Genomic DNA, 12,495 nt, shown 5'->3' on the forward strand with positions numbered 1-12,495 from the left:
ACATTATAAACTTGCATAAAAACCTACCTTGTGCAGAGTTTTGCTTCTGCTGTCTGAGAGATCCAACCTCACAGGAATATAATCAGTGTCAGGTGAGGGGGGATCAAGGTGTCGATACTGAATTCCCATCCTCAGAAATTCTTCACAGCTCATCTTTTTGTTGGTAATGTCTCCTAGTCCCTGTGCACAGCTCCTGTTTCTGCACTGCTGGCCCAGGTTGTGCTCTGTAACCCAAAAGCAATAGTGAAAGTTACCAGAGCAGAAACCACCATGGGGAACCTGCCCATGTAGCTAAAGCAACCCTGAGAGAGACAGTGTGATGAGAAGTAGGACTCCTTTCCCTAATTTCTCCTACAGGATTTTGTTTTCCTCTGATGTCTTCCAACTCCATCCTACCTTGGTGTTTTGGTTAGGTGCTGCCTCCAGCAACGACCTGTGCTGTTTCTACTGAGTCTTGGCACACACAAAGTTGTCACATTGGTCCTACGCACATCTATGGGCCAGAAACATGGCCAGAATCCAGTCAAGGAATTATTGACCCAGATCTTGACCTGCATGGTGCCTCACAAAAAATTCATGTGCCTTTCATGTGCCACAATAGCTCAAACTGTTCATTAAATTTCACACAACCCACTGTTACACAGCACGTCTGAAACAGCCCACTGCTCCCGACTTAATCTGCTGCACCTCTCTGGAGGTGCTAATGCAAACAACAAAAGCAAGTCATACTAGTGCCAGGGAAGAGGCTCCATGGCTGATCTCCACCAAACTGCCCTTGCTGCACTTTCCCGGCAAAAAGCTGGCCATGAGCAGGCAGGTGAGTTTCCGAAGAGATTATGGAAATGGTGCAGTCCAAGTTTATCTTCCTGTCGTAATCAAAGGTGAGGACGTTCTTGTCAATCACCCTGGACAGACCGTAGTATTCAGGGACCTCCAACGCATGGGAGCGCATTTTTATGATGTTACAGTCTGGCTCAAGTAACTGCACATGAAGGGTGAATGTTTCTACAAACGTTTCTGTTTCTGTAAACCTGCAAAGGACAGAAGAAAATCAGTTATGCTTCATGCCATCTTCTGTTGCTTTGTGATCTGGGCATTGTCCTCATCTTTGAAATGGAATTACTTGAATTGATTTCTCTCTTGTGTGCTCAACCCTTGAATCACCATAACATAGATCCTGGTGCCCAAATTCCCCTTCTTATAAGGGAGTGTGTGTGAAGATGTTACTCTCTGTGTGTATATGAGAGTACCTGTCCCTATCAGCAGGACAACAGAGAACAAACATGCAGTATTCTGAAAGTGATATTGCCACTTTCCACAGCATAATGAAAAATCACTGGTTGTGTGTAATAAGCCAGCAATACATAATACACATTAAATGAGCATATCTGCAATACATTGTGAGAAATGTTTCTGTAAACAGATGGTCACTTGTTGACTAATGATGCAGCTAGTGGATCTAAGTGGCTACATCATGTACAGCAGAACATGCTTGAACTGTAAAAAATGGACTGCTTGTTCTTCCTAAGGTCAGCTGGGCTCCTGGTAACAGTGAAGTGTGACCTGCTGGTGCTGCTTACCTGTACAGCCTAAGCATGACCATGTCTTCATCTAAAATCGGACATCCATTGTGGGTATATTTGACTTCATTAGGAAGGAAGTGGCAGTCAAAAACCTATGAAGGAGAAAGAATATTCTGGCACCACACTGCCGAAGAAGTTAACTTCACAGCCCCTGTTCCACGTCTCTCTGAGTGCCTGGAACCAGACTAGCAAAATGTTTGATATGCAGTTCGTTTCTGTGAATGGGTATTCACCTGTACTGTGATCCCTCAGTGAGAGCCAGAGCAACCACATGACCTAGGGCTGCCTGCATGCCACAATTAGAAGGGCAAAGGTTGTATGTGATTGTTTCAGGCCGCCAAGTCCCTCCCCAGTACAACAAAGAGTTTGACCTCACCTTCTTTACCACTGCAGCCTGTGGAGTTAAGGCTGTGGATATATCCAGCAGTATATACAACTGCAGTGGAGCTGAAAAGCCAGCAGTTCCAGCATTATAATTTGAGACTTATTGACTTTTAAAGTTGCTCATGACAATAGCTTGATTATATAGTAAATCTTGCTTTATGTCCACCAGAATTATACCAAAAAAGTACGACACAGCTAACTTAGAATTGTTCCTAGTTTTTGTGATACTGACTTTGTACCAGTAGCTCTTTTCTAGATCAGACATCATCTTTGTGCCATACAAACATCCATCCCCAAAAGCAATGTAATCCACAGCACAAAAGCAAGCAGATACCTATGCTTTCCTACCAGCTAATTCAAAACAGACTAATTCTGACAACATACCTGATATAAGCAAAATCTGGGAGTCTGTCTGGCCACAGTTTAACCATCTAAGGCAGACACTTCTTTCAGGCAGATTGATTTATTTAATGGTTGGTTGGTTTGTGAAAGCAAGGCAATGAGGAAATATGCCTGATGCAAATAGAAAAAAGATTGCTTTGACACACCCGTTCTTTGGAAAAGGGATTTGGATTCTGAGGAATACAATTTCCATGTTCTCAAATACTGCAATTGGCAACACTGGCAATTTAAAATTCCCTTGCAGTATTGTTTCTTTACTGAATCACCAGCTGAAAGCTCCTAGCATTGGTAGACTGTGTTAACCTTGTGATAAAAGGGAATCCCTACACAGTCCATGGAGGATGGGACATGCTCTTGTTTCATATCTACAGAGAGAAAAGGCATATTCTAGCCAGCAGGAAACCAAAATCACTGCATTTCTTAAGTGAATATTCACTGTGAATCTAAACATAGTTTTCATTGCATTATTTGGGGCAGCATTCACAAATGATTATATGGACTTTCACAGACTAAAGTGAAATTTGTTCAACACTTACTAACAGACATAATAAGGCCATAACTAAGCAGTTAATATATGTATATGGCTGACTGACTAAGCCACCTTTTTTTTTAAAAAAAGAAGAGGCAATTTCTTAATGACAGTGATTTTTTAAAATATGACAAAAGAATCATGAAAATTATTCTTTGAGCCAATTCGTGCAAATGCCTTGCATGAATTGTGTTCATTCCCTAACCACTTTAGACGATGGTGAAATGGCTGAGAGACTTTAGTAAGGTTCTAAAATTTTGACGGAAACTGTAACTCATAGAGAAAATCTTTGGATGCTCTGACTTTAAGTGTAAAACTTATGTAATAATTTAATTCTAAATTAATTGTTAATATATGCTTAACTGAAGCACCTCATGACATTTACATTAAAGAATTTAAGAATTATTGAACTTTGTTTCTTTCTAACCATTACAGAGAAATATAACTTACATCCTTCTTTAACAGAAGAATAGTTGGAGTTTCTCAGCTTTCATTATTAGTGAAAGGGTCTACTTCCACTGAAGCCATTCTCAGGTGCTCAAGCAATGTGATAATTTTTCTATACTCCAAGCAATTTTAAAACTTATTGCCTGCTTTTAACTTTCAAGAAGAAGTTCATTGTACACAGTCCTTCTTTTATTTAGTTGTCTTATGGGGTTTTTTTTAAGTGATGAAGTGGTTGCTTTTCAGACATATAAATATGTGGATTAACCTCTTGGAATAATCTGTGGTTTTATGGAAAATACACTTGGTTTTATTTGTTGGGTCTGCTTAGAAAGGAAGGACAAGAACAATATGTGGAAAACAAAATTAGTCTCACATGATTAAAATTTTGACTATGTTGTGGCTGTTCTGTTGTGCATTATTTTCAAATTCTGTAGAAATATGTACTCTGCTTTATTTTTCAAACAAAACCAAAAAATATTCCTTTTTCTTACTTAATGTCCTTTCTTTCTTAATACAAACTAATATAAAGGAACATGATATTTAAGTAATAAAATGGATAGTCTTATGTGATAGTCTACAAAAATGGAAAATAAAATTAAGAAGTAGTTATGTGGTATGCTATCTAGAAGAAAGAAAAAAATGCATATTATATACAAAACCCACTCTTATGGTAGATTCAGAAGCTTAATGTTGTACACTGAAAGTAAGATTCTTCACTGACATAAATCAGTGTAGAGCCCTCAAAGTCAGTAGGATTTTGGTTTCATAAGGGTGTTGTGGGGGACAAGGCCAAAGGGATTACAGAATTCCAGATAAAAGACAGCCCTTCCCTTGCCCCCTGATGGAGTCACTCCATCACAGAGAGCCAAGGGGGGTCAGGCAGGACCTGCCCTTGGTGAAGCCATGCTGGCTGGCTTGAATCACCTCCTTGTCCTCCTCCGTGCGCCTTAGCACAGCTTCTAGTAGCATCTGTTCCATGATTTTCCTAGGAACACAGCAGAGGTGGACAGGTCAATAATTCCCAGGAAAGATCTACCTTTTTATAGGATGGTTACTGTAGCCATCCTCACCTGGCTGCCATGACTTTTCAAATATTATGGAATGTGGCTTCACAGCTACATCAACCAGTTCCCTCAGGACTCAAGGATGCATCTTACTGGGTCAAATCATATCAAAGAATGAATGTCCTTATTTTTAAGACATCATTAGTTGCACATCTTAATTGGTAACAAGAGATTGGAAAATTTAGAACCTTTCTACAAAGGTTTGTTACCACTGACTGACAGTCAGTTTATATATGTATTTAGACACAATCTGCTTTGCAAAAAAGAAACATCTGGTTTATGTTTCCTGATATGTTTTCCTTTTGTATGAACAGGCAACTCTGTCTATAAATTCACTGGGTAAGACAAAGGAAATCTAAATATTTTCCTAATTACTGTTGGGCTTTGGATTTTTCCACTTCAACTGCTTTTCAATTACAGTTTATAATTAAATTGTCATACATTCCTAGAACATTACCCAATCTAATGGAAGCAAACCAAATCATACCGGAGACATTTTCCGGCTGCAGAATTTCCTGCAGAAAGACCATGAGTGGCACAAGGAGATCTGGTCTCTGGCACCTTTTTTCAGGAACGGTGAAAGCTCAGGCACCACTAGCAGGCACAGTCCTTGTCCAGCCTGGTGCCCTGGGGCCACCAGCCCAACAGAGCTCTTCCCTCTACGTGTGTGCCTCCAGCTGCCACACTCAGCTGCCTGGGCAGATATGCAGGGCCATGAAAGAGCAGGTGCTTAACAGATGTGAGGCTGGGAGAGGAGAGGTTGTTTGGAAAACAAGGTGCAGTGAATGCACATCTCCTGGGACCTCTTGTAAAGCTATGTTCTTGGAAGATGTTGGGTTACACAGGACAAAGTGGCTATTTTAAAATTCCTGGGTCCTACTGCACATAGAAGCTGAGGCAGAAGTTAAAAGCAAAATTACTCCTCAGCCAGACAGATTGCCTACAGAAGAGGTTCACTGTGTAAGTCCCTCTTTCTCTTTTCTTCCTCTCCTTTAGGTTGTATATTATGAAAAATTTCTTTACTGAAGAAATTAAAACAGGCACTAAAACAGGTTCCCCAAGGAAATGGTGGAATCACCATACTTGGAAACATTAAAAAATTAAATATAAGTAGGTCTTAGGGACATAGTTTGTAGTGCACCTGGCAGTGTTGGGTTAATGGTTGGACTCATTGCTCTTCGAGGTCTTCCCAGCCTCAATGATTCTGTGTTTGTGGCAGCCAAGGACCAGCCTGCACTGGGGAAGTAGAGGTGGGGTACTAAGGTCAGTGTCCTGGCTGGCAGAAAACAAGCCCTGGGTAGTTTCTGCAGAAGCACTACACTACTTAAGGCAGTCTCTAGAGAAGATCACACATTGTCTTCCTGGTTTCCCTGGTATGCCTCTGCTCCTTAGGAGGGCTGATTCAGCTGAAGTACTTGTCAGTGGTTTGCAAAAATAATACTGATGACCAAGCCAGAAGTTTTGAAAAATCTATTGAGATTGGTGCTTCTTCACCTATCTTCACAGAAGACACCAAAAACCCAGGAAAGGAGGTTAAAAACTATATTCATATACAAGCACATGAAAATGTATGCTGTGACACAAACCAGAATTTTTCAAACTCCAAAACCTTCTTAGTTATGACATTAAAACCATTCATCTTCTGTCTATAACATTACATCTTCATGACAACTGTGTTCAGCTCCTTCCTGCTATAACTCAGGTGGGCAATTTGTAAAGCAGATGAGTAGCAGAAAAGTCATATGTGAAATATATTTCATTATTTCTACAAGCTCGACATTTGAAAAGAAAACAGGGGAGTTTTAATGTATTTGCCATCTGCTAACAATTTGGCTGTTGCAGAGCAGAACAAACAATGCTGCACACAATGTGCTTATTGTATGTGATTATTTTTTCTTAATTGGTCCTTAAGTAGTGGCTCCGTGACTAAAATTCAAAATGCTGTAGTGGGATGTGCATTATTCAAGGGGCACTGGCTACCCTCATGGGAGAAAAATAAGCAGCTGAGAGACTGGAGGATATCTCCTAACTGGAAGTTTTGAAATACCCATTCTTCACTTGTGAAAGGAGACTCTGACCAGACTCACTTCTGTGCACTCATGCTACTGATCTCAGCTTTTGGATTTCAGGGTTGCAGTTCTCTGCCAGCTGTCCACTTAAGCAAAAGGCTGAATCCCACACACCATTCAGTTTCATGCCTTTTAGTCGGTACCCAAAAGAAGAACAAAAATCAATCAAGCAGCCTCTTGTAGTTTCTCCCAGACCTGCACACACCAATACTCAAGGCAGAAAAACAGAGCCCAATTACCTGTGGAGTAAGTTTCCCAACCCTCTGTGTTATTGGCTCACTGATCACTTCTACTTTGCAGACATCTTTCTCTCTGGGGATGGAAAAGTTGAGGTCCTCTTCTGACAGGAAGACAGACTGTCCCTTCATCACTTTCACCCCAAGGTTCACACCAATAAAGGAGGAGCACACAACTCTTAACACGACAGGCAACAGTAGAAGCAGCCAGCCTTTCTCAGAGGGCTTCATATTACTGGGGCGTGCCAGCCTTCTTCAGGGAAAAAATTTCTTAACAAAAGGAGTCTTCTTCCTCCACCAGCAGACTTTCACCATGTAATTAAGGCATTATTAGTCACAGATTAAAAATGTATGGCATGTTTTCTATTAATAGGCTCTCCTTGACTGAAATTTGGGCAGTTATTGGGCAGATATTTTCAAAATATCCTTAGGTTTTTATAAAATTGATTGGTCAAGCCTTACAAAATGATGAATGTGTTCTCAAGGTTTGTTAATCCTAAAAAAAAAACAAGAGAAAGAAATTGCTATAAGGAACCAGGCAACTATAGGGATAAAACCAAAACAACTAACATAAAAAATACTTCCACTGTTTCTGACAAATGCAGTTCATTTCAATACCGTTCAGTGCACACATGATCAGAAAATAGCAAACAACCCCTAAGTCTGAGAAAAAATCAACGGAGATAAAGAAGACAAGATAATATAGAAAATAAATTATACAAGTTTCTCGTGCCCCTAATTACAGTGAATCTTCATCTTTCATGTTTATAACCTCATAAGAAAAATTTTTTTTTTCTGGCATTAAACAAGCACTACTGAAATCCTTTTAAAAGCCTAATTTCTACAATCCTCCAAAGTAACTGAAGCTACAGCACAAAGAACAGGAAGTGATATTGATTTAACTAAATTTGAGAAGATCATAAGAATTCCAAGACAGAAAAGTGTCAACATTCCTTTTTGTAAAATTTTGATGCCCTAATTGTTTGCCACAACCTTACAACCAACAGGGAATTTTCCTGAAAGTGAATTAAAAACCAAGTTCTTGTATGTCTTTATTTTCTTTGTTGTTGTTAATAGGTAAATGTTCACTCTACTGTTTCTGGCAGAATGAATTTCTAAGCAGCCTGTAACTGAATATAGGTATCCACCCAGATTTAAATTTCACTTAAAAATAACTAGCAGTTCAGAAGTTCTGTAAAATTATTCACTTCCAAAAGTTAAACAAGACAGATCCACTCACTTCATCACATGTTTAAGATTGAAGATAATGAGTCTCACATACATATATAGTTAGATGTATGTTGACTATGTAGTCTGGAATGCAAATTTTTACTCTAGTTTTCTAGGTATTTATCTGAAAGTCTTTCCATTTTGGTTTAAAATGTTGAAACCATACCAGTCTGAAGTAAATCTGAGAGACAATGTAGAATTCTAGCCAGTGGAAGAGGAATGAAATCCATTGTAGAAAATTCAGGTAAGAAAACATTTAGAAATTTTAGTTTCAGACTAGGACCTGGCAAAGTGCTAACAGACAGTTAATGACTCTGATACATAGACCTGGTGGTTTGCATCTCATGACAATGCCACTTATTCTCTGCTCCATAATAGCAGGCTGAGGCACAGAAATATGGTGCAAAATAGCTTTATTCACAGGCATTTTCTTACACGGTGCCTCATCAGAAATTATAAAATTAAAGTCTGGATAATTTTGACTTTCTCCACTCCAATGTGGATAGCTATCATAAAATGATGTCAAAGTTGAGAGATAGCTTCATCACCAGTTTGAAAATGACACTCATGCAGAGACATCTGTATCTTGGCTCTGCTTCATTTGTTTCTGGTGCCTGCCCCATAAATCCCAGCATGGAATACAGCTCTAAACCTTGGGTGCAGGCAGTGGCTTCTATGCTGCCCTTTCCTGCATCTAAAACAGAACAGCAAGTGTTCAAGAGGAATCAGGGGCATTTTGATCAATTTCATGGTGGATGTATGAGATATTCTCTGCTACAAATTTGGCCCCTTTGTCACTGTGTATTACAGTCTTGCTTTGACTACTTTAAGGTGCAGACAGAGCTCCTGTATCACTGTATGTTTGCCCCACATGTTGCAGCCACTGGCCTCTGCTTGGATGCTGTAGGACTGTCTCCTGAGGTGGCCAAGCGAAGACCTTGGGAAGTACAACCTCACTTTCTCAATTACTTACACAAAAAATTGTAGCAAGATGAAATGGCAAGAGATTCTTTCAACACATAATGACAATAAAAATGAGAAGGCTTTGGGGTGAATGCCAAGGCATTAACATCCTCCCTATCTGTAAAGAAGGTCATTGCTTCAATGAAGTTATGTGTGTGCTACATGGTACTTACACTGATTGACAGTCTTCAGCTCTTCAGCAGATACACAGCTGCTGGTGATGCCACTGTCACATTTTGTGGCTGCTTCGAACTTCCTTACAATCTCCTTACTTCTCTGCCCTTAATATCACAGCTGAACCTTATTCTCCTCTGCTACTCATTGCCACGTCACCTGTGTCTCCAGAAGGGACATACAACTAAGGGACTGTTTAATTCCAAGTGCACCAAAATATTTCATATTATATAGTGGCGGAATGAAATAATGGTATTCACAAAAAACATAGAAGGAAATTAAGGTGAAATTAAGCTGTTTTCTCTTTCTAAGGGTCTGTCTATATGCCAAAACAACTGAAACAACTGAGCGACTCCAGGTGCACTGTGTGCGTACAAGCTCACAGAAAGCTACCAGCTTTGGTCCCAGAAGCAAAACAGTCAGTTCTGTAATATAGCATGTATAGCTGTTATTCCTCAGTGGGGATGGAAGGTTTAATTTATGAGGAGGGGCCAACACAGCTGGATTTGTTCAGCCTGAAGAAGAGAAGCCTTATTGCTTATTTTTAGACTTCTGACAGAAGAGTGCCTGGAGCGCAAGGAAGAGACATACAAACACACTAAAACAGCAAGGTTTATTTAATAAACAACTAATCAAGGCCCAAGCTGCTTGATGTAAGTTTGGAGCAAAATTTTCCACAAAATTGGCTTTTCTTGGGAAAAGAGGTAGGCACAGTTACCTGCAGAGGTCCTTTTCACCCTAAATCATACGCTGACTCTAAGCTGAAAAAGCAGAGCCATCTGACTGCTAAGATCTAAGATGGTTAATTGCAAACATAACAAGTGAGTCTGTGAGCAGAGATACATTGATGTAAGTAAAAGATTAATACAAATTATTTAGACAGCTATCTACCAACACAAAAGAACTGAAAGTAAAATCTGACACAGCACCAGTAAGTCTCAGCTTTAATAACTAAAACTTGACAAAAATACCTGTAATCACAAGTGGCTTTGAGCCAAGTCTCAATGACACCTAAAGCCTTCATTGGGATTTGGATGGGACTTCAAGAGTTTCTCTGCATGTGACAAAATCTCTGGTTTCCTGGGGTATTTCCCTCAGCACATGGATCAAAATTGCCCTAATCTTTCGCAAAGCTGGAAGGGCATAATGGAGAATGATTGCTGTAGGTTGGAAGTTGGATTGATTTGTTTTAATTAATACCAGAAAAGGTTTGCAAGAAACAGAAAGAACATACAAAAATTCTTGAGGACACATTTAAAGAAAACAAGTAAGAGCTTTCTATGATTTCTAGGAAACAAGATTAATGTTTTTATAGTAATTAAAATCTGGCACGGGGCAATGAAAGGATTGTGAGGTATTAAATTAGGAGAATGTGCACTTAACACATGCACCCCTTGGACTGTTTGCTATTTAATGGTTCTGTTCCATGCACACAAACAAGAATTACAGGTCACCAAGAAGCTAAGTATCTGGGAAGGTATTTGCTGAGTTAAGGAATGGCAGATAACACCCTGTAAGTAGTTACACCTTGGACCCATGCCAACGGCAGAGATGCATTTTGCCTAAGGTAAAGTGCAATCCTCAGTTAGCTGAGATGGTGACTAGTAGAATTCTCTAACTAGAAAATACATTACTTTAAAAATACCCTTCTAATAACCATTTGAAGAAACAGTGTATAATTTTCTGCAGAATTTGCTGGAATATCTCAGCAAAACACAGTAAAAGCAACTTGTTTTTAAAAGGTGATGATTCCAGACAAATACATAGAAAACAGCAGGAAATGTAAAATCTTTGTAAGCACATACATTAAGGGACACACGTAAACTTTTATGCATGCATATGACTAATAAACCTCTTTCTATTTTAGATTAATCAATTGTCTGAATGAAGATGAAAATGTAAAAATGCTGACAGTTCCCTATTGCAAAATAAGTGTACGATTTTAAAACATGCATTTAAAAAATAAGTTATCCCAACTAAATGAAATATATTCTTTTTAATGACTTACTAGTATCAAAAGGTTTTAGCATATGTTTCAGAGCTTTTTATCACATTTGTGTCTCTCATTAATAAGACAATTCTAAGCAAATAAATCTTATTTAGCTCTTCCAAACTTTTAAAGCCACAAAGTTTCATTATGTCTGATGAAAAAAAGCCAGCACGGTTAAGAAATTTATATCAAATTAGGATAAAGTAAGCTGTTTGGAATCCCAACTTTCAAGTTAGCTTCTACTAAACCACTGGCAAAACCCAGTGCCTGCTTTCCTCAAAGTTAAAACTGAGCTTTCATCCATCTCGAGCTCAAAAATTACTGTCTGGCTGCTCTGCTGCAGCATTCAGCAACAAACTGAACTCTGCAAGCTGCTAAGCACTATTACAACCACAAACCCCACAGCATTCAGTTTGTACAACAAACTTGAATAAGATACTTACAGGTAGCAGCGTTTCTGCTGGAGGCTGAACATGAGATCATTCTAGAAAAAGAGGAAAAATGTATGTCACTGACCCAGTAATTTCTGTTTTTAAAAGGCTGGCAGAGAAAGAAACCCAACGAGTGAGCGACAGAGAGAAAGCAGAGAGGGGGAGGGGAGATAGATAGATGAAATTCCAGTCTTTCTGGTCAGCTTGGCTGTAGTTTTCTCTGTACTGAAAATCCACAATAAACACTCCTTGCTTGCAAGACTGCTCCCGACTGCAGAGTCACAAATTACAAATACTTTCAGGCTTCGTATGATAAAAGCACTCACAGATGCCTTGTAGTGTTTACACTCAGCAATGTTTCTCTGCCAGTCAGCTCCAGATCTTCTTTTCCCCTTCTCCCAGTTAAGTCTGTTGGGACCAGAAACTAAGTTGCTGTTACTAATGTTTGGTCTTTGTTGTTCTCTTTTGTCCCTTTTTTTTTCCTTTTTTTTTTTTTTTTTTGTCCCCATTTTTGCTACTTTATTTCCTTTGAAATGCACACCAACACACCACTACAGTAGTATTCAAATTATAATTTTATTTTTTCCCATTCAGAACAGCAAGAAAGACAAAGAGTATAGGCAAAATCCTGCCAATTATTAAATATCTAATAGGATTTAAGATGTCTCTCCAGCTGTTATGAGATTCACATCAGATTTAACTGGCTGATGAGATTCTAAGTAAAATTTGCTATAATACAGTGGGTCATGGGTGCACCCTGAGGAGTAAACCTGACAGCCCTAATTTTCAGAGCACAGAAAGTGAATTGCAAAGCGCCAATACAGGGACAGACAACCCTAATCCATCTCAGCACAGGGACCTAAAGAGTTTTTTAAGTATATAGAACAAAAACATTTTCAGCCCAGCAGCAGGGCACTGGGACAAGGGCAAGAGGGACAGCATGGGGAAGAGCTACTGACTTCCAGGTTGTTTTGCAGGAGTCAAATCCAGCAC

At 39.3% G+C, this 12,495-nt stretch overlaps 1 protein-coding gene across 3 annotated transcripts in view; it reads right to left on the bottom strand.

Moving 5' to 3' along the window:
• The window catches only part of FREM1 (FRAS1 related extracellular matrix 1), a 64,754-nt gene extending 53,104 nt beyond the window's left edge, over positions 1–11,650 (bottom strand). For all 3 annotated transcript variants that reach the window (XM_063180420.1, XM_063180421.1, XM_063180422.1), the window contains exons 1-5: positions 11,515–11,650; positions 6,718–7,210; positions 1,581–1,675; positions 730–1,031; positions 28–224 (exon numbers count right to left, since the gene is read on the bottom strand). In XM_063180420.1, the coding sequence (XP_063036490.1) occupies positions 28–224; positions 730–1,031; positions 1,581–1,675; positions 6,718–6,945 (822 nt within the window). In that variant the 5' untranslated portion in view covers positions 6,946–7,210; positions 11,515–11,650. The remainder of the gene's footprint in view (positions 1–27; positions 225–729; positions 1,032–1,580; positions 1,676–6,717; positions 7,211–11,514) is intronic.
• Positions 11,651–12,495: the final 845 nt, after the last annotated feature.

This window comes from Melospiza melodia, chromosome Z, assembly GCF_035770615.1.
Source record: "Melospiza melodia melodia isolate bMelMel2 chromosome Z, bMelMel2.pri, whole genome shotgun sequence".
NCBI classification, from domain to species: Eukaryota; Metazoa; Chordata; class Aves; order Passeriformes; family Passerellidae; genus Melospiza; species Melospiza melodia.